Genomic DNA, 23,094 nt, shown 5'->3' with positions numbered 1-23,094 from the left:
TCGTTTAGATTTAAAAAATGATTTCAAGCTATTGCAGGGCTTAAGTCGATGGTGCTTTGTACTGCACAGCAGGCAACAATTTGTGCCCTGCCAGGCTGTCGCTAAATTTATTTGTCCGGAATGCAAAATAAAATTTCAACTCGTGCTGGGTGTTTTCAAGAGCAAAATGAAAAGTACTGCTTCCTCTCAATTGCTGACACTTCTGCTGTCTTGTGTTCTAAGAACTGACAGAACATTCTCAAGGCCTCGCTACGATAGCGGAGAAATTTCGCAGGGATCTGAGACGCGCCCTGGGGCAGTGATGTAGTACATCACAGATTTCTCCGCCTGCACTTCATTAATGCTTTTTTTTCCCTTTCGCACTAATTTATTCTGCTTATGAGCAGTATCACTACAGGAATTCTCAGAAGCCTGTTCATAATGTTGTATATTTATCTTATGTGCTTTTTTGTTTTGTACTGCATCCGTTCATGCAATAGCCTCGCCGAGGCTGCAGTGTGTAAAATAAATAAAAAATTTGGCGAATACGCATGCCTCGCAATCTCTGTAGTTCAAGTAGTCAAGGGTTCGACGAAGGTTCGTCTGGTCAGGCATGGTAGTTGAGTAAAAAGAGTTGCAGTCACTGACCAAGTCAGCATGAAAAAAGAAGACGTTTCGGAACCCCTGCGAGTTCCTTGCCCGCCTCATTGTGATCAAGGAACCCGTAGTGGTTCCGAAACGTCTTCTTTTTTCATGTTGACTTGGTCAGTGACTGCAACTCTTTTTACTCAATCTCTGCAGTTGACGGCTCGAATGTATCCCGCCACAGAACATGGCACGGAATTGAGCCATGATGACAGAACCATTCCTAGCCGGTTGCGACAAATGAACGCGGCGTACCGCTATTAATGATGCGTGAGCCTATGTCATGCGCTACTAAGTTTATGGCCAATATTTTCACCACAGTAAGTGATGCCATTTCTAAAAGTGTTAAAAAATATGCAATACACACGTTTGCTGAGGTACTGTTTCGTGACGGCCAGGGCCATGATGTCGGTGACCTTCTTGTAGCAGAATTCAGTGACGGCGTCTAGGGTTCCAAGCCCCGGTTTTCCTGCTTCCCGGATCAATTCTCCTCCGTGGGCTAAGTGAAGCAGGCGATGGATAAGGCTCCAAGCCAGCATCAACCGCGAGTCGTCCCGCGTCAGGCGGGATTTGTCCATGAGAACAGCCAAGATCGCCGGCGCATCGTCCCACAGAACCAGCCGGGACGAAGCGTCGAACGTGTGGTCCGAGTAGAGAGCGATCATCCGCTCCCACTGGTCTGAATGAGACACAGCGACAGAATGTTGTGCTCACTTCTATCGCAATAGAATTAGAGACCAGAGCTCTCTAGTATGATATGCGTCGTGTTTCATGAGATTCAGTCATGGGTTGGAGGGAAGCTACGTCACAAGACCGGATAATTGCCGTTTCCTAGGAAGAAGCGACGCTACTACGTCGGAAAAGATGCCATTAGGGAAACATTTGAGCTAGACTTTCAATGTATCTTGCTGTGTCCGTATGGCCACTCCTAGGCATCTAAGGGGAGCAACCACAAGATTATGTCTTGAAGGTATATCTAGTTATGCGAGGATAAACGTCTAAAAGCCTACCAACATAGCCTTGATATATCGACACAATGATGTAAACGCACCAACAACTTCTAGCGCTGACCTATTACCAGCGCATACTATTAATTGGGTGTTTGTTTGAAATGTTTCTTTTGAGGGCTAAGTGCGACCGTGCTCTGAAAGGGACATCAAAATATAAAGCTATTCCTGACATGGGCTTTCATGCCATAGGCGTGACAGCGACCGTCAAACGCGACAAGTGTGCGTTTTTGCGGAAGATGGCAGGTCAGTCTGGGTCGGGTTGTTTCAGCGGCAGCAGGAAACATAGCATTATTTTTGACATTCGCCATCAAAAACGCTCATCATAGAAAGCAGTTCGCTAGAAAAGTAGTTTGCATCACCATTTCTTAAGATTATCCTATTCGCAGTAGGCTTAGCAAACATCATCCCCTGAAAGATATAACTCATTCTTTCTTTAATCAGAGATATCCCATTTTGCCCAACGGCATTTAAGCTGGGTGGGTTCCAGCATGGACAAAAACAGACCTTCGTTATTGCAGAACACTTGGCTAAAAGAAAAACGGTTCCGATCTGTTACAGTCCTTACAAAAAAAAAAAAAGTATTTCCACATGCTTGTTCAAGTCCAATTTTCATGCATTTTAATTCCATATGTTCAGCTCTCTTGATAGGCAGTGCAGTTTAATATAGGTGTCTTGCTAAGTCCAGTCTTGTCGTCATATTATCTCAATAAAAATATTCAAGCACAATTTTCTTCGACATCAGGAAATATTTGTACAAGCAGCACGCATGACAGATCAGTGCCGCAAGAAAAGGAACAACTGATTAGTATTGCAGATAATGTTTAGAGGCAACTGCTTTATGCTTTGAGGCACATTTTTTCTGCTGGGCCGGCAATTTCATATAGACATAATTTGGTTCTTTGACGCAAGCAAACCATTTCATTACATTGCTCCAGGTTGTTTGATCTGGTACTGCAATACATGTAGATTAACGCAACTTCCCGTTTACAGAACGGACTGCTGTTTGATTTTTACAGCGTTGACGCATGACATCACTTCGAGGTGTAAACTGGCTCGCCTCCAGCCTGTCACTCTGTATTTTAATGTGTGTGAAGAGACAAGTTGCATTAGAGTCCATATTTAGACTGCCCTCTTTTTAATAAGGTGGATGATTCATCGGTACTCCTTCGAGGAAAATATAAGGGAGATAAATAAACATGTCAAAGAAGTTCCTTGCTGACGACAGTTAAATAAGTTATCTGGGAAGGAGGGCCGGGGGGAGGGGCATATGGAAACTACAGATTTAGAGAAAAAAAAAAACTGCTCTGTAACGCTTCTCACATTGTACGCGTAGTTACCAGACTGCAGTTGATCGATAGATATACGATATATATATTGTTACAAGTAAGGATGTATTTAGGACCCCAAGGAGCGCCGTTGTTTCAAGGTCCTTGTTGTTTAATTCACCTGAGCGTTTCGGCACGCTTGTATTAAGATAGGTGAACGCAGGGCGTGCAAGTGGTCAAAATTTTCTTCTTTGCAAATATATTACGTAATCAAAGAAAGCAGAATGCATTGGAGCCAGTATTTGGGTAGAAGATTTTGACGATAAGTTTGATTTCAAAGTAAGCACAAAGAAAACTGTGTGAGAATGTAAATAAAGGAAGCCATCAAACAATGAGTAACCAGACAGTACCCTATGCAAAAGACAAGCATCTTTGCTTGAAGCACGCCATGGCGCACTAGGCTTCAGCTCATTCTGGAACATGTAATTTCAGAAGAAAATGAAACATGGCAAAGAAAATTTTTAACTCAAAAACAAAATAAAAAAGCATTCGCTTCTTGGGAGGACCTACAAGCGTGATTTATTAACACTAAAGGATGATCCGCACACCTTCGAAGTGATGTTAACCGACGCCAATATCAAAACTTCTACGGACCAATTAACATCACCTTTTATTCTGGTCGTATTTGGCTCGTCCTGTTCTCGTTTAGATTGCTGTGGCTAGCAAAGTCGTACACTTTTATAGTGAATGCATGAGAGCGCGCGTGGCTGCTCTATTTGATGTGCCAGTGCATCACACGTACAGTCTTTGTCAAAAGTGTGGAACCCAGGTGGTCTTCTTCTGAGCCACTTCGTGCGGTTTGAAATGCATTTCCAGCGTTCCGAATTTCGTGATAAGAACATTTTTTGTCCTACCCTCTACCATGGGAAGGACCTCCACAATGCTATGTAAACGCCGCTACACGGCTCAGAAACAGACCTCCTGGGCTCTACACTTTTGAAAAAATCTGTAATATTAGGAACAAAAGTTTCTAGGACACAAGAAAAGCAAATTTGATGTACAAGAGCCACAATTTTGGTGACCTCTTGATTTCACTAGCTGATGTCACAACATGAGAGTCCTACTTTCAGATATTTAAGTCTGGTTTCCGGACACCGGCTAATAACAGAACTATTAGCAACGAATTCCTGATAATGCGTCCTTAAAACTTTTATCCCCCAAAGTACCTGACTTAGTACCAAATCAACACACAAGCGCACATGCGAAGCACTACCTCCATGTGCTTCTGCCTGCCCAACTTTGATCCAATGTACGGCCGTGTTGAATGCAACTGGGCTTAGTAGAGAGTGACGTTTATGTGTTCATCTTAATAGTCAGCGGCACTGTACATACTCGCTCCCGCCGCGCTGGCACTGGTGACGACAAATTGTGCTGAGTATGAAAAAGAACGCAATAATGGAGTCTAATATATTTCGGCATTGATACTTATAATCATTATCCCCGATCGAATATAACCAGTGGAGTTATGGGTTGTTTCCTTCGCTTGTACGTGCATGACGTCATTTCGTTGAGCAACACGAGCCTTAAAACAGACTCTATACACAAAGTATACCAATGGCGTAAAATATTTTTGCTACACATTTTTTATTCTTATTTACGCAACATTTAGTTCCTTGGTGTCAAACAAGGGACACCAGGCGAAAGCGCACTCTGAATTTATGCCAACAGCACTACAGTAGGGGTACCTAACCCACCTGGAGAAACGTAATTTTTCGTCCAGTTACCAAGACCGCGCACACTTGTTGTCTCCGCAGGTCTCCAGTTTCGTCGGATTGTTTCCGTTGTTTGACGCACTGAAGCGGAATAAAAAAAAATATATATAAAAATATTAGTAGGCGACCTACCTCTAATACCACCCCATAGTGCGGAGTAAGCATCTGTTTCGTTAAAATTCTGGAAGACTAAAAATTTCATAACTGAAGCGCATCGCGATTGGCGGTTTGGTCCGAGATTCTTTCAACAATCATTTCACCTTAGAAGAGCCAAGCACCAGGTTGAGTGAAGTCTTGTAACCATTACACCCTGTACCAGTACGTTCTAGGCGGCACGTGGGATGAAACTCATCACCTTCGAGGCGGACGCTCACTCACAAGACCACAGATTCGGCTCTAAGGGGCTTTACAAAAGCACGAAGTAGATTTGATTTGTCTGGCGATGGAACGAAGCAGTGATCTAACAACTCAGTGCGTTTGGTCGAGAAACCCTTTTCTGAACATTTTAGCCCGCAAGAGTCAAGCACTAAGCCGGAGGAATTTTGTACCCATTGGAACTAGTGGGTACGCGTCCGCACTGACGATCGAAACCAGCACATCTCCCACTAAGGAGTTAGATAGTATAGCACAAATCCACCATTTTTGTAACACAAATGAAAAAAAAAAAAAAAGCAGCCATATTCTACTCTGAAAAAATCTTAAATATTCACAAAATCCGAAAAGCCTAATTGGAGCACACACAGCTAGCGCGGCAATATGAAAAAATTTGAGGCTTGCCATGTGGGAAAACTTGACGGAATGTACAACAGCCTAGTCGTTTCATATTATCTTTATTTCTGTAGAAAGATACCTTCCGCCAAGTCTTCGCACCTCACTTTTGACTGGAGTTTCTTTGCGTACCAGTCAAAAAGTTTACCGCGTCCGCATTTTAAAAATTGATTTTTGTACACAGCGCCTATTGCACATTTAACGCTTGATCATGCGAACTATTCGACTCATTGTAACTATTTATCGTATGGGAAAGCAGAAATGAGATTGTTGCGCCTAACGAAGCATTGAAAGCTCCTCTAAACATACGATAGGACTCGAACTGGAACTGTCCGCGAGAAGTTGCCGCCAGTGTTGGCAGCCTATGCCAAGTATTTGATTTTAAAAAGCTGGGAAATAAAGAGTGAATTTCCAAACATTGCAGCAACCTCCCCCTAAACGGTAAGACGCTGTAGATTTAATGCCTCTCTTCAGATGTTTCTCTTCAGATGCGATCACTGTTCATTTCTACATGCCACATTATTGACCTTTAATTAAGACAACAATATACCCCCCTCCTCCCCCTCCTGTACATCCTTACGTGTCCTGGTCTCTATCGTGCTCGGATTGCAACCCAAATATGAACCCCTTTATAAATAACAGTTCATTTCAGACATACGCAGGTCGTTAATTAACATAACGTGTCCTATTCTTAACTATTTAACTTTGGGCATCCATGCGCGACGAAGGTTTCACTACAGAACACCAGCGCAGCCCTGGCGGCGCAGATGTTATAACTGCACTTTATAGGCCTAACCCGCGTCTTGAGTTTCTTGCGGATGTGGCAAGCAGAGAAGTTTTATTAGCACTGTGCTAATTATGAGGAGAGACCTTTTCAGCAACGTCATATAGACTCAGCATTCCGCTCCTTTCCCTCCTTCTTTTTTTCATTTTACTCTTATCTTGCCCATTCACTAGGCATCACAGTTGAACGTACGCATATTCTCTCCTTGAACCACGCGTGTTGCGAGCGCCGAGATGTCGAGGTTCGCGTCGTAGTGGCGGATGTAGCCTTCGTAGTAGTGTGCCAGCCCATCTCTGTGAGCATAGTAATTGGCTTGGATCCATGCCTCGTCCGCGGAGTGGATCTCCACCTGCGAACACCGCAAAAGGGGCTCACTGTATGCGCACTTGGCAACATTGCGGGCTTAATTACTAAGGATGCACAGGTGATGTTTCATAGGACAACAAAAGGACGAGGGACAAGATACAGCTTGGGTCTTGACCCAAGACAAAAGACACAGCTTGGGTCTTGTCCCAAAAGAAAAGACACAGCTTGTGCCTTGTCCCTCGTATTCTTCTTGCTCTATGAAACATCAAGTTTGCCCACAATAGCCCATGAACTCCCACCATGATAAGTACCTCCAGTTTTTGTCGAATGTTCAGAACACAGGGGGCCTGCTTCAGGTGCCCACCGCGTGACATGGGCAGCATTACCGGTGTTATGTCTCATTGAGATAAGAAACTGTTCGTCCTACCCTCTCCAGTGGGAAGGACTTCATAAATCTTAAGCAAGCGTTCCCACACGGCTTAGAAGCAGACTTCCTGGGCTCTAAACTTCTGACAAAGACTGTATCAAATCCTCTGAAAGGAAGTGGATCACAGCACTAATTGTATTCGAACACCGTTGTCTCTCACCGAATGTGGAAGTAAAATCGCGAAGCAATAAATATACAATAAAACTTATTGCTTTGCTATTTGGTGACACATTCTTAGAATAAAAAGGTAGCGCAAAAGGGCGAGGACGAAGGAAGGGTTCGTGTTTGTGTCCCTTCCTCCGTACTCGTCTTTTTGCGCTACCGTTTTATTTTAACAATAATTATGTATTCTTTCATTTTCTTTAAAATCTCAATTGCTAAATTCCTCTTATCATATACGTTTGTGAACGCTACTGCGCCTTGTTTAATAATGATAGAGGTAATACGGCCCTAGTTAAGAACCTAACTATACTACAGCAGTACACACATGTCGTAGATTTGTCCCTGCGAATGCTATGCTCACGGCGCCAGCCTGTTTTGCTGACTGCAAAATAACGGTAAGGGTACGTACAACCTCAATGAACCTGAATTGACACACCCCGCAGACCGTTAGAGTGTTGACCTTTCTGAACAGCTCTCGCAACCCGAAAACTTGTCTCCGGTACAGTGCAATAAAACGGCAAACACCGTGGGCAGTCCCTGTGATGATGTTTTAATGCAAACCTCTGTTTGTCCCGAGAAATACTTTATCATCATCATCATCATCATAATTTATTAACCCTTAAAGGTCCCTTTCGGGACATTACATAAGGGGGGGGGGGGGGGGGGGTACAGGGTTGTTCAGCAGTCATACATGATCATAAATATAAAAGTAATATAGAAGTATAGAATATATATACATACATATATATATATATATATATATATATATAGAAGATAACAAGATAAGATAAAAACACAAAATAGAAACAGCAGGTAAAACAAGGTGAAAAAAGACAACAGTAACAAATTTAGATAAGTCATGGCAGAGTGGCAAAAATATAAAACAAAATCAGATCACAGCTATGGAAGTAAAACCGGCTGGTCAGTTTGCAGGGCTTGGTAGCTGACATAAGGTACAGGAAGGTTATTTTTCATTGAGATAGTCGATTAGGAGCTGTCTGAATCTAGAAGGATTAGCCTCAATGACAATGTATTCGGGGAGGATATTCCAGCTTTCTATCGCACTGGGAAGGAAGGATTTATTGAAGGAATTGGTGGAGCCGTGCAAACGCTGTATGCTTAAAGAGTTAAATAAAAGGCGAGATGATCGTACCGGAGCTCGTAGAAGGTTTTCTCGAAGTGCTGGAAAGTTAAAGTACAGTTTGTGAATAAGACAAAGAATGGAAATTTTCCTGCGGAAAGCTAATGATTTGAGACCGAGAGATGATTTCAAGACTGTGATGCTGAACTACAATTTGTACTGTGTGGTGATTAAGCGTGCTGCCCGATTCTGAATGGCTTCGAGTGAATCTATCAAGTAGGTCTGGTGAGGATTCCATATTGTTGAGGCGTATTCTAGTTTAGTCCGAATGTACGTTTCGTATACTAGTTTTCTGGTGGCTGCGGTGGACATACATGCAGTATACAGCACGCAAAATCCAGTAGCAGCTTGCCTGTCGGATTGACGATAAGTTTATTGAAGAATGCGTTCATATCAGCGCTTGTACGGTGCGAAAAATAAAAACAAGGACGCAATTTCTCCATCACGGCAGAATATAAATATTTTAAGCCACTTTTTTGTCTTTATAATAAAGTATATGCTATCAACCCTCAGAAGGTTACGTACATGTATATATAGTTCCTTTTGATTCTGTACCGAGTGGTGCACACGGAACTCGACGTATGTCGGAAGGCCGTATACGAAGGACAGTTGGGTGATCCGGTCGGCGGTGTCGAAACTGGGGTCAGAGCGCATGTTGGAAATGTCGAGGCCGAGAGGCATCAGGAAGGACTTCAGAGAGCCCACCTGCAAGAAACACAAGACACGCTGCTATAATATTTTCCCAACGGAGTTCTAGTCGAAATGGCCATTCCAATTCGATGACCTAAAAACACGGTGAGCGCACATTCGAAGGTCTGTAGATCGTGCACGTCGAATTCCGAACACAGGGAATGAAAACGGCACCTCGTAAATCGGAATCGCCAATTTTTGATCTCTTGAATAACTGCACTAGCAATCCGTAGCGGACATTGTTTGCAAGCCAATAATTTTGCCGCAAAGCGTAGTTTGATGTTTTTATTGTTCTTTATTTGCCGCCAGAGACTGCGTGTCTCTGGCCTTTTAACTTCGTTTGCTACGGAGGTGCGAGCAAGTGCGTTATTGGTTACCCATGTTAGCTTCTAAAATGTTCGAGATTTCTGTAGTGTTTGCAGTGCCCTTTAAACTGACCGCCATCTACGCATATCGCCGTCGTATGCACTTGCTGTAATTGCCTTTGCCGTAATCGTTTCCCTTTGAAGGCGTGAATTTCCAAAAAAGCTCCCATGCATTCATCGTGTCTTCAGCCGTTGTGGCTAACGTCACAGGCACGAGATGTTAATAACAACTGATACGTGCGTTTATAAACCTATTCAAAACTTTATTTAGAGACCCCTTGAAAGAACTTTCTCTGCGTGCATGAAAACGAAAAGGTATGTGTCTAATAAAGCACTTTTCTTGTTACTCAAATGGGCATCGTTTTGAAACTTGAATTCCCAGAAAAAGCCGAGACAGTGCTGTGTTCGAGCCGCGTATTGCAGTATTGCTAGAGAATGAAGGCAGTAATAGTTAGGAGGACGTCAAGGTAAATGTAACGCATTTGCTCGGGCAAGGTTCGTTGGTGCGGATCGGGCGAATTGGAAGTAATTTCGTCGCTGTACACAGTAAGCACACGAACTACAGAGAGTCCTCAGAACTCAACTGGGGAAGCTCTCAGTCAGATACCGCAATGTGGCTAGACTCGAAAACGGTCTTTGTTATCACAGTTTTTGGGACAGCTGTGGCTCTAGGAGAGTTAGAGGGGATACTGCAGTTGAATAAACATTGAGCGCGACACGTTTATTTTTTTCTTCCCTCCCAAAATCAACGGTGCCGGCCCTGACGTGCCCGATGGCATGCTTCTGGCTCCAAGTAAGACTTCCGACCGTTAAGTCGTCTGTTTCACCGCGTAGCCGACGCCATGGTGATCACGTGATGAATGACGTCACAACCGCCCAGAGCATGAGAAACAGAAGACTGGTTCACACCTCGGTATTGCTGGCATCGGATCCGAGGTTGACGCAGGCTCGGAACATGGCCGCCGCCTTTTGTGTGGCGCTCTGACCCTTGGGCGGGCCACGAGTGGCGAAGAGGTCCTCTTTGATAGCTCGATCGGTGTAGTTTTGCAGCTGAATAACGAACATGTGCACGGGCAATGATCACACGCGATTGTCCACTGTGTTAACTATAACACAGTGTTAATTTTGCTTACACGGAGACGATTAAGCATCGAGATAGCATTTTGCTAGCCACCGTAATGTGACAGTGAAATGAGCTTTGAACGGAAATTGACTCTTCCTTTTTTCAAGCTATATATTGATCTTGAATTATATTTATATTAAAACTACTTCCGTTTACGCATGCGTCCTGTTCGGGCGGATGCACGCAGAGCTGTAGTTCTACCAATTATAGACTATAACTGTCCTATTGTTTCGGACACTTTCACTAAAGCTGCCATTACAAATATATAAATGTTCTGTAATGTAATACATTAAGATAGGAGAACGTTTCTGAACGTTCTCTGTCAATATCTGTATGTAGTAATGCTTAAACATGTGTTCAGGATAGAACGAGAGAAAGAAGACGGCTGCACAGTATGAAAGAGTACTGAAGAAGGATTGAGAGGAGCCGCAGTTCGCAGGTCGAGCCAACGTTTCAACAGGTGGACTTGTCTTCATCTGGGCGTGTTGTTTTCCGTTTTTATCAACATCACCAAAACATGCTAATCTAATTTTTTTTTTCTCTTGGGGAGTGATTCTGTCATATTTATTTATTGAATACGATTCCCGCTAAGATGACCAACTGAGACAGAGTCAATTATTTTTAAACCGAAGATATTAACGATGGCATCAGGTGGCATAATATTTGGGTTGACATCACTGATGTTTATTCACTAAGGAGGGCGGGTGCATTGTTTTCCGCAGAATAAGAAAGGGAGAGAACACCAGCGCCGAGAAGGGAAAAACTACGGATGTTGCATACTTATTGGCGCCGTTTCACTACAGGGCACGCTTCTCTGCATTCCAGAGCATCAGTGGAACGCACACGGTGCATGCCCCATGACGTCGGAGCGCGTCTGTAGAGAGCGTCGGCAAAGTGTGTGGACAGAGACTATCGTTTGAGCTTTTCCGGGCCAACTGTCCATTGAATGTGTAAATAATATAACAGGCCAAATTTGTTATCCAATTTAGTTGCAGTAGGCCAGCTTGATGGCGGCCTTCAAATTTGGATGGACCAGTCTCCCAATAGGGCCTCGTCAGAATTTTAACCAATGTCTAACCTAATTCTACTACGGCCAAATGATCGATAAACTCCAAATTAGGATAGGCCAGCGTTAAAATTTGGTCTTCTTGACCCCCGAATTTCAGCATTGTCAGAATTTGACAAAAATTGATGTTAAATTTAATTCGGGTATGGCAAATTCAGTGGTGGTCTCCAAATTGAGATGAGTCACCTCCACAATATGGCCCACTGGGTCCCCGAAATTCGACCTCGTCAGAATTTGACCAAATTATCTGTCTAGCTTAATGGCCGATTCAGTAGTAACTTCCAAACTTAGGTAGGATACCCTCAAAATTTGGCCTCCCTACGCTCCCGAAATTTGTCTTTGTCCGAATTAATCAAGATAGGTGTCTAACCTAATTTCAGTGTTTTCTGTGTGTTGGAAACTCAGTGGTGACTTGCAAAATTTAGGTCGGCCGCCCCCCAAATTTGTCTCTCCCGAAACCCCCGAAATATCACTTTAACCGAACTTGAACAATATTGATGTCAACCGAATTGAGTACGGCGAACTTCCAAATTCGGGTTAGCCACCCCCCAAGACTTGGTTCCTTGAAACCAAAGTTAGACTTCGTCCACATATCACTATTAGAAGTGGCAACTAAGAACGATAATTAGCAACGAAACGCAGGACTCATAACGGAACTAGGCATGAAACTCGCAATGCTTTCACATTGCTTCACATAAGTATACTTAGGCGCACCTCTGTAGTTTGTTTAAGAGGCACTCATGTCATTTCGCTTCGCTGACGTCTTGTTAAAATGTTCTAATTTTGATTTCGGACACTGTGAGGTTTCCGGAGAGCAAGGTGGTGCTAGACACCTTTCTGTAGATTATGCAGCCTTATTTAATGCCACTTCTTTGTCGCAGAGCTTCAAGTCATATGAAAGCAGGATATTTTCCTGACTTTCCAGCGTGGTTTCTCTCTCAGATTTTTTCCGCCTATAGGCATTAAGTGTATATATTCACATTTCTATAATCATATACTTGTGTTTTCTTGGTGATTTTAGCAATGTCTAGCGGAGCGCTAAATTACCTAACCCCCCGCATGACCTGTCAAGCAAAACGCAGGGAAAGGTGGAACAAAATATCACAGCATTTTCGGTTAACCTTGGCTGGGTGCGATAAGATACGTTTTCACATATGCGTGCGCTGAATTTTCCCTGGGAAAAGAAAGGAGTGTCAAAGACCCTGAGCGAAAACTTAACTGACCTTCTTAAAGGTGTCCTCGCCACCTTCAAACCTGCTGCACACGAAGCTGTAGAAGTCTTCGCACGGTTTGTAGCTCCAGTCGACCGACGCGTTGATCCACTCTGCAGCAAGTCGATCGCCATCTGTCGCGCCCACAGGCCAGGTTGTTTCGGCAGTCGCCATCGTTGTAGGCATCGTTTTTCGCCTTCGCCTGGGCGTCCTGGAACGCCTCCGGCGTGTTTGACAGGGTGTTGTTGTGTAAGCTGGAGATTTTGAAGGAGCAGCAGTATGAGGAAGAAGCGTCGGAAATGCGCTGTATGTCGAGTGAATATGAAATGGACTTTGTTCTGTGGTTGTATACAACTTATGAACGCAGCTGCGAATGGTCCTTAAAGGGAACTATCCAGCAAATGTAATCGGCTGAGTTCAGTTACATAGTGGATAGTCCGTTTGGACCAAGCTGCTAGCGTGACAACGTAGGGTGTAGTAGATGAAAGATTCACCACTGCTTGATCTGATTAGCCGCTGCCTCCTTAAAACTGGTTGACGCCATTGATTGAATGGCCTGTTTTCTATTATTGTCTTGTAACCAACCTTACTAACCAAAGTGTGTTATACTTAGGTTCAGAACGTGCTACTTTCAACGCGTTATGTGAGTCAAGCGGCTCCACGCCACCTCTAGATTGGGAATTTACATAAGATGCCACATTCATTTTCTACATTTTTTGTAGCGTAAAGCTACACTACGCGGGTCACACCATAGTTTCGCTTGTCTTGGCCGCCCGTTATGCACATGCTCGAGAGACGCCAAATTCGAAGCGACCAACCAGAAATCTTATGCCTAATCACCATTGAATCGATACCTCAAAAATAAATGAATAAACCTTGTCTTCGACCAGGGAATCTAACCTCCATCCCTGGAACGCTCTTCATAATTTCCCTTGTCTACAGTGAGACTGATAGCGGGATTCCGCGAGTGACAGATACTGCGCCTTTTCTTTCCTGTAGACGAATTATAGAACGCCGGTGAACTTTAATGCGTTCAATGAAATGCTGGTTGTATTAGACAAGGGGCGCGCGATGTACCGTCACGACAAGACGTTTTCCCAGAGCGGCCGCGAGAGAGGCCCGGAACACTGAATCTTCCCAGAACGAGAAGAACGTCTAGCGAAAAGCCGTCGCCAGGAAGCTACACGACGTGCTATGGTCGTCGCTAAACAAACGCAACAGCAGCCGGAAAGTGAAGAAGAGGACGAGGAGGATGAAGAAAGTGGTTCCAAGACTCGTCGGTGCACTGAACACACGATAAACCTCGTTGAAAGTGCAAAGTCAGCACCAAGCATAACCGTAACATTACGCTGCGTATATCCAGGCAAGCAGAGCTAAGCCACTGCCAATTTTTTGGAATTTTTCAGATGTTTAAGCACGCAGAAAGAACTGAGTTGTTTTATCAAATATTCAAAACCTTGGGTGTATATTTCAATTGTACTGTGATAGTCATCGCCATCGACATGCACCTGTGCGTTGTGCGACGAAGAAGAAGTACGCTGCAAGGTCCTGTCCTCACAGCTCTCCATCTGAGCGTCAATAAACGCCCTATTACAATTGGTGGAGGTGCTGGGCAAGAAAATGGGTTCGAGGCGTAAAGTGCACTCTTGCCGTCTTGAATTTCGAGAACAGCGAACGGAAAAAGGAGGCAGGGATGACGGGAGGTGGCTTCGGAAGGTGTAAAAATCGCAGTCAAAGGAGTTACCCACTCACAAGACAGTGGTACGAGAGCAGCAGAGAACGGAGGAATGTCGGTGTCATGGGCGACGAGAAGTTTTGCAGTGCGGGGAGGGGTATCACAGAAGGGGGCATCACAGAGGGGGGCGAAGGCAATTTGTGCACGAGCACAGTCAATAACGGCTTGATGAGTCGATAGAAAATCGTATCCGAGGATGATATCATGCGAGCAGTTCGGCAGAACAATAAACTCGATGGGGTACAAGACGTCTTGAATGAGCACACGGGCTGTGCAAGATGCGGAGGGGTGAATGTGCTGTGATGAGGCGGTGCGGAGCGAAAAGTCGGAAATCGGAGTGGTCACTTTGCGAATTCGACGGCAGAGCGCTTCACTGATGACGGAGACGGCTGCACCGGTATCGACGAGAGCGAGAACTGTGGCGCCTTCTACAGAAACTTTGATAACATTAGCGGGACGGCATGGAGGACTTGAGGAATTCGAAACAAGCGCAGTTCTTGCCCCCGGAACTGCGACTGTTAGTTTCCCTCAACGGTGCTGGTAGAACGTCGCAGCATTGGAGAAAGCGATCGGCGCCGAGGAGAATGTGATCGACGAGTGGTATAGGTTTGGCGATCTTGTGGGACAAATTGAGAACCGGGCGGAATCATTTGCGAGCGTGAGTCGGTATCGTACGGGTAAAATCGAATGTCAGGCTGTGAAGGTTGGAGGCGCTGGCGACAAAGGCGCGCAACATGGCCCGGCCGACCGCAGGCATAGCAAATCGGAAGGTTGTCCGTAGTACGCCAAGGTTTCATAGGATGTGGGCGGAACCTTGAGGGTGGGGCTTGAAACGAAGGCTCAGCATGCGGCGGTGAACGGTAGGCAGGGACCTGCACATAGGAGCCAGACGTGGGCGAAGGTGGTGGCCTAGCCGTTACTTGGGCATACGTGAGAGGTGCCGTCACAGGCGGCACCACGGGGTTGGACGGCAAGGCATCAGCGACGTGTTCTTGCACGACACGGCGTATAGCAGGGGCCAAAGATGGAGCCAGTTCAGGAACGAGGCGGCCCGAGTCTTGAAAATGGGGAAGGAGTGAGATTTGACGTGCGACCTCTTCACGAATAAAATCTTTGATCTTTTGATTCAGCGGGCTCCCTTCAGAAGTTGGCGAACCACCCAGGGCTAATGCGGATACGCCTTCGTCGCACACACTGGAGCGGCGCCTAGAAGCGCGCCGCTTGCGGAGCTCGTCGTAGCTCTGGCAAAGCTTCACGAGTTCACTAACGCTGGTGGGATCTTTCGCTACCAGCATCTGGAAGGCGTCCTCAGAAATGCCCTCGAGGATGTAGCGGATTTTGTTTGCTTCCGGCATGGCCGGGTCGACTCGTTTGCAGAGATCAACGACGTCTTCTATGTAGCTGGTAAAGGTCTCATCAGCGCGCTGAACACGATCGTGTAAACGTTGTTCGGCACGAAGCTTACGCACTGCCGGGCGGCCGAACACTTCCGAGAAATTCTTTTTAAATGTCGACCAAGATGACAGGTCAGCCTCATGGTTGCGAAACCAGAGGTTCGCCACGTCCGTCAGATAGAATATGACGTTACTGAGCTTGTATGAGTCATCCCACTTGTTGTAGGTGCTTACTCTTTCATAGGATGACAGCCAGTCGTCGACATCTTGATCGGCCGTGCCGCTGAACAGGCAAGGGTCACGCTGGCGCACGACGCCAGCACACATGATCGTGGGTGGAACGGCCGGCAGCGTCGAAGTGTCTTGCATGGCGGTCGTAGAGGGTAGTGTACGGCTTCGCAGTTCCAGTTTGGGTGGGATCGTTTCCGGCACCTCCGCCAATTGTAATTGTAGAATATATGACATGGGATGAACACGTGAAATACATGGTTATTAATCTATCCAGGGCCCGTATTCCGAATTTGCGTTGTTATCGAAGTGTCGCTATCTCACGTGACCTCGAGTCATCTGATTGGTCGAAACGCCGGAAGATGATGTTGACATCTCTTCCGGTTCCGTAGTGGCAACACCCGGTTCCGGCGTTTCCCCCCAATCAGATGACTCGAGGTCACGTGAGATAGCGACACTTCGATAACTACGCAAACTCGGAATCCGGGCCCTGGACTATCGGCATCATACGCCGATACTGACATCATCTCCCTAGCTGAGTTACTTACTTTTGTACAATTCCTTATTCCGTACAATTCCTTCATTAAACAACGCATTTCTTGTATGGTCTACCACAACAGCGGCAAACATCGCCAAGCTTTCAGTATTGCTCAGCTCAGTCCTGCGTGGTCACCGTGAACCCATTTACGAAACTGCCGTTCCGGACAACAACTGCAGCATGTTCGAAGGAGCGATTGTATTGTAAGTTACGCGACAGTCTATCATTTAACTTATAACTTGAGCAGAAAAAAAAAAAAAAAACGTGTGTAAACATTTAAAATGAAGACAAATTAAAACATATACAGCCAAGAGATTAGGTATCTAATTTGAGAATTATATTGAAAACTGGCAAAGATGTCCCGGTACCCTTCGATCTACGGCAAAATTTAGTTGTTCAGCGACCCCAATAAACAGTGTTGTTTTTTATTATTATTACGATAACAGGAGTTTCAAATATCTTATATTCAATGGTGGGCTCAATGACGTGCTTTCAGACACACCTCCGGTATTTCTCACAGTAAACATCACTTAGACAGTGTACGGTTAATTATTCGCTTTTGTAGTGTCAAGAAATTCACGCACGATTAACTGCCGTTTTGGGAGACATAGGAACCCTCGTCCTCTTGCGAGGATTGGCCCGACTTCTTCTGTCGCCCTCTGGATGGATGCCACCACTCGCGTCGTCACTCACACCTCCTTGATCTCCTTCTCCGCGGCTTCTGTCGCCCTCGACGCCACCGTCAGCACCGCCATCGCGATCTGCGAATCATTCAATCGGAATAGAAAAATTAAAGGGGCACTTATACTCCGACTCCACGTGATAGCGGAATTCGGTCTACATCAATAATGTTCATTTCACATCAAGGATGGGAGATACCAACAAACCGACATAAGATAGCAAGTTAAGTCAAATACAGCACAACGCTGATATAAACTCCGCTTGTTCGCAAGCGGTAATGTGCCTGTCTCGCGAACCAATTGTCGTGGATTCCAATGAACATCAGCATTTCGCCTTAAAAGAATTCAATTATATTACAAAGCTAGGCCATGTAATACATGCGGTAGCGTTTCATTTTCATTCTGTATAATGTTTTACGACAGTTACCACTTTCGTTCCAAGCATTAGGTCACGTTTAAGGAGAGCCTTGTGAGGTGTTTGAAATTCCCACGGACGGTCACGTGGCCGTTACGTCATTACACGGTCGATCAATCTTTTTCGCTCAAAGCTGGCTACCCAGTCGACGGCAACAATGGGATTTTTGCGACGTGAGACCGTTTTGCCAGCGCCTAAGATAAGCTCTATGCGCGATGCATGAAAGAAGCATTGCTACGTTAAGTACCCGAAACCATTGTATTGGAATATTGTTTTCAAAATTGAAGGAAACAATTTCGCTTCTAATTAGAGGTTCGGTTCGGTTTTTTTTTTTTTTTTGCGGTATTTAATGTCCCAAGACGGCAGGGCTATGAAGAATGCCGTAGCGGAGGACACGGAAAATTACGACCACCTGGGTTAATTTCTTCAGCATATATTGATCGCACAGTCAGATTGAGTGGCTTGCTTTTCGCTTCCATTGAGAAGAGACCGCCATGGCTGGAATCGAAGCCATGTCATTGGGTCAGTTGTTGAGTGCCCTAGCCATTGAACCACCGCGGTGGAGACTATTTTGATGTCTGTCATCAATGAAGAGCATTATTATTATGGTAAATAAAATCATGTATGAAGTATTTGATAAACTATCTCGTATCTATAAAATATCAAATAGATTTATTTTCATCAACATAGAGTGTTATGAAGAAAGAATAGCAATCCCTCCTCCCACGCTATTATTCCTTCGTTTTCAACCTTTTAGAAACTATTATAGAATGATAGCTCTACTCTGCCAAGTACCAAACCAGGGACCACTGGTTTCGTCGTGGTGACCCTAAAACTGAGCCAAGGTCACCCTGGTACTACACCTGTTTTGCGACAAATCTCGCTCAGTGTGCTATGCTCTGGTAAGCTGCAGCATGACCACATGATTAACTGACCACTTGGCCATGACTAATGATATTGAACCTTTAAACGTGAATCATTCTCAATAACGTCACAGATCACGTGACAGAACGCGGTGATGTCAACTCAACATGTATTAACCAAACTATGGAGGAGAGCTATCGCTCGTCAAGCATGGTTTAATCGCGTTTAACCATGCACCGCTAACATTTAGTGAGCCCTGAAGTCCCCGATACGGGTGTTCGCAGCATAGCCACGCAGTCGCATTTGGCAGTGTTGGTACGTATTCTGCCAAAGAGAGCTCTGGCACAGATGCTACTCTTTACTTTTCATCACACTCCCCTCGGTGCTTGCAGTATTATAGCACGTTCTAAGTCCACCCCTCTGGCTGAATAAAGCGCTGGTGAACGCTCTAGAGTTGAGGCTATACATTACATGAGTCTGGGTTCGAATCCAATCATAACGTTTTGTCTATACTCCTAGTTTATTATTAGTTTCCTAGTATCGCAAACGATAATATAGTTACCTCTCATAAAATCATAGTTAGGCCCCCGAAAGATATAATAAAAAGCCCCGCTTTACCTTGCGGCATTAGGGCCTCTACTTAACAGATATGCAGTCATGGTTCCGCTAAGCAAAGCAGCCGGCAAAAGTCGTCGCTCAAGATCTTTAGGTCTGGATCGCGCAATCCCTTTTGTTCGTATTATATGTCGGTGCTCTTACCACTTCTTGTCATCTCAATGGCCACAAACGTGCCGAGCCCTATGACAAGCACGGCGAGCATACAGAAGACGATAGCAGTGATTGCTCCTTTCTGGTCGGATTCCCTGCATGTGCAATTTTGAAACATGTTATCATCACATTACGCACCGAAAGTTAGACTGTTTAAAAAAAAATCTTCACAAACTATCAATGAGATTCATGTGGCACATAAGATCCAGCCTTAATTTTCTACGGCATGCTTAATGATTATGTTATGCATCTGTAATGATATGACACTCGCAGTAATGCTCGTCTGGAAATTACTGTGCAGTAGCTATTTTCTTTCAGGTGACTGAGGTCACCAATCGGATCATTGCAACCTTGTGGTCAGAGAATTGAATAGTCCCGTGTCACTTACAGGAGGCACAGTCGTAACTTTTTACGCGGTGAGACTTCAAAAGGACTATGTAATTAAGGGACACATGTGTCCGTTTTTTACCTCACCCTCCCATGTAAATGAGAGATGCTCAAGTTCGCAGCTCTTTGCCATTCGACGATGCCATCCAATCTCATCGCGTGACACAACCCGCCGACACAACCACACGCGCGACGACTTCTATAAGCGAAAGAGAAATGGGCTCCGGAGCGCCATTCCACGTCGGACCCATCAGTTCCAACCATGTCACCTGCCGAAGGAATGCTCGTGTTTTTCGAGACTACGATGCTCAGAACGAGGGGCGCAAGAATCCCGGTGTTTGTCGTTACCACCTTCCAGACGCATGCTCATTATTTTATTGAGTAAGCAATACTACGCGAGGCTTCAGCCCATCGCGTAATTCCGGCTGGTAGCCACGTTTGACCTTTAGAGCGACCGCAGATGGGGCCCCTCTTCAAGCCGTCGGGTAAACCCGGTCGGTAGCCACGCCGCGCCGCAGAAGAAGAGAAAAAGAAGACCTTGGTAGATCTTGAAGTAAAAATAAGATTAAGTCGGATGCATGAGCAATCACAGGAGTTGGCGGAGTCACAGGAGGAGTCACTCTAACATTCTATCAGCTGCTTATAGAATTTTAGTGTGTTGCTTATGCATCCGACTCTGGGTGAAACAAAAAAAAAATAATAAAAAAAAAATCTGCCGCAACATTTAAGACAGCTTATGTGTATAAATGCGAAAGCATTGTAGACTCGCAGTTGACATTATTTCGAGTGAGTTTTCTGGCCTGCATTGCCATTCTCATAGTATTGATTCCCGCGTAATGTTAGCATATTCGACTTAAACTGCAGTGCTTCACGCCGATAGCCAGCCCGACATCCGTGGAAGCCTTATTTTAAGGTATAAAGAATGGAGGCACGTATGTCGTCGGTTCAATTTTCTATCGCCAGCTATCTTCCTAACTGCCATGCGTGGCTATCACTGTATGCTAAGAACAATCGTGTGACACCAGGCGGAAACGGTCTACAAGGACAGATTACATCATAAATTCGATATAATTGCCGACAAAGACGTAGGATTGAGGTGCATATATATCGTCGGTTCGAATCCTTCTCTAGAGCTAGCTTCCATGTTGGACAAGACGATGTACACTATGCGAAATGAGAGATCGGATGACACTAGAGACTTTTAGTAGAGAGTACGCAAATATACGCTTATGGACAGCGAACGCTGTAAAATAGCGTGCTTCGTTGTACGTATGCGCCAAGCGCTTTTCAGATCGAGCGTTCATTTACGACCGCGTCACGTACGTCGTTTCTCGAATTTATCGGGAGCGCTCTTGCTGACGCGAGGAAATAAATTACGAGGGACTTTAGCGACTAAAGTAGTGAAAGGCGAAAGCCTGAGAAGTCTCATCTTGTCTAGCGTTCCTGCCATCTGCAATCCCACACTTGAACGCACGCCAAGAAACGCCACGCGAGAAAAGCAATGGCGTACCATCCAAACGCACACTTGTCGGAACATAGCCGGTCGGAAAAAGTGTGACAGATACTGTGCCTTTCCTCCAGAAGTCTCATCTTGTCGAGCGTTCCTGCCAACTGCGATCCCACACTTGAACGCGCGCCAAGGAACGCCACACGACAGCCGGCGCAAAAACAGGACACACTTTGTCCATGACAATATGTTAAAGTTAAATTGGTTCACAGGAAGGGAAAGGCGCAGTAACCGTCACACTTGCTCTGTGGACACCCGAACCGCGCCGTAAGGGAAGGGAGGAAGGTGGGAATGAAAGTGGAAAGAGAGAAAGAGGAGCCGTAGTGGAGGGCTACGGAGTAATTTCGACCACCTGGGGATCTTTAACGTGCGCTGACATCGCACAGCACACGACGCCTCTTCGTTTCGCCTCCATGACAATATGTGCAATTAAAGGTTTTCGCCTTAACTATAATTGTTTTACAGGAGAGGAAAAGCGCAGTATCCATCACACTTTTTCCCAAAATTGTGTTTGGACGGAATTCCCGGGTTCGAACCCGACCTCGGCGGCTGCGTTTCGATGGAGACGAAATGAAGAGGCGTCCGTGTGCTGTGCGATGTCAGCGCACGTTAAAGATCCCCAGGTGGTCGAAATTACTCCGTAGCCCTCCACTACGGCTCCTCTTTCTCTCTTTCCACTTTAACTCCCCCCTTCCTCCCTTCCCTTACGACGCGGTTCAGGTGTCCGCAGACACAAATGTGACAGATACTGCGCCTTTCCCTTCCTGTTAACCAATTATAATTATTATTATTATTATTATTATTATTATTATTATTATTATTACTATTATTATTATTATTATTATTATTATTATTATTATTATTATTATTATTATTATTATTATTATTATTATTATTATTATTATTATTATTATTATTATTATTATTATTATTATTATTACTACACATCGCTCCTGTTGAGTGGCGTTCCTTGGCACGCGTTCAATGCGGCATTGCAGATGACAGGGACGCATGCTGCCTCGGCCAATCAGAACACCCCAAAAGCGGGACCCACTTTGCCCACGACAGCATGGGCCATTATAGGCTATCGCCTTAAAATAGCGTCGTCAACATGGTGGCGTCCAAGTCATCCGCCTCGGAGGGGTGGCTGTTCCTGGCTGGGACGGTAGGTCAACGCCGCTTGTGGTGGGGGCTAGCCAGCCGCCAAATTTTTGTCTGTTGTAGGCCGTCATTGCACCCGCCACCGCTTAGGGGGTGGACGACGGCTGTTGCGGCGCACGTCTTTCTCTCCCTCTTCTTTTTCTTTTTTCTCTACTTTCTCTCTCTTCTGTCTGCACGAGGCAGCGGAGGTGGCTCAGCTCAGCTTAAGACGCCTGACTACTGTGCCGGAGTACCCGGGTTCGAACCCGACCTCAGCGGCTTCATTTCGATGGAGGCGAAATGAAGAGGCGTCCGTGTGCTGTGCGATGTCAGCGCACGTTGAAGATCCCCAGGTGGTCAAAATTACTCCGTAGCCCTCTACTAAGATTCCTCTTTCTCTCTTTCCCCTTTCACTCCCCCTTCCTCCCTCCCCTTACGGCGCGGTTGAGGTGTCCACAGAAAACAAGTGAGACAGTTACCGCACCTTTCTCTTCCTATAAATCAATCAGGTCAATCAGGTGGCTCAGCTACCGAGCCAGTAGCAGGCCCGTGCATTTTCTTTTCCTTCTTCCTACAGCCACAACAACCCGCCTCGGAGAGAATTCGTCATTGTTATTTAGTTTTTTGTCCTATTAACTGCCTTTAAATCATACAAATGACATTAGCTTTACTTCATATCACCGACAGCAGAACGAATGAGGGATAAACATGCCCTATCTTCGAT

At 45.3% G+C, this 23,094-nt stretch overlaps 1 protein-coding gene across 1 annotated transcript in view; it reads right to left on the bottom strand.

Annotated features, from left to right (window-relative positions):
* Positions 1-23,094, bottom strand: part of LOC146176162 (neprilysin-3-like) — a 45,768-nt gene that overhangs the window by 9,987 nt on the left and 12,687 nt on the right. Inside the window, exons 6-12 of the mRNA XM_084581269.1 lie at positions 17,194-17,370; positions 12,727-12,968; positions 10,224-10,364; positions 8,815-8,964; positions 6,416-6,572; positions 4,654-4,752; positions 992-1,303 (exon numbers count right to left, since the gene is read on the bottom strand). Of these exons, the coding sequence (XP_084437395.1) occupies positions 992-1,303; positions 4,654-4,752; positions 6,416-6,572; positions 8,815-8,964; positions 10,224-10,364; positions 12,727-12,968; positions 17,194-17,370 (1,278 nt within the window). The remainder of the gene's footprint in view (positions 1-991; positions 1,304-4,653; positions 4,753-6,415; positions 6,573-8,814; positions 8,965-10,223; positions 10,365-12,726; positions 12,969-17,193; positions 17,371-23,094) is intronic.

Source organism: Amblyomma maculatum, chromosome 10, assembly GCF_055883805.1.
Source record: "Amblyomma maculatum isolate TAMU_Amacu chromosome 10, ASM5588380v1, whole genome shotgun sequence".
Taxonomy (NCBI): Eukaryota; Metazoa; Arthropoda; class Arachnida; order Ixodida; family Ixodidae; genus Amblyomma; species Amblyomma maculatum.
Note: the sequence above shows the minus strand (reverse complement) of the source record. Positions and strands in the feature narration are given on the sequence as shown.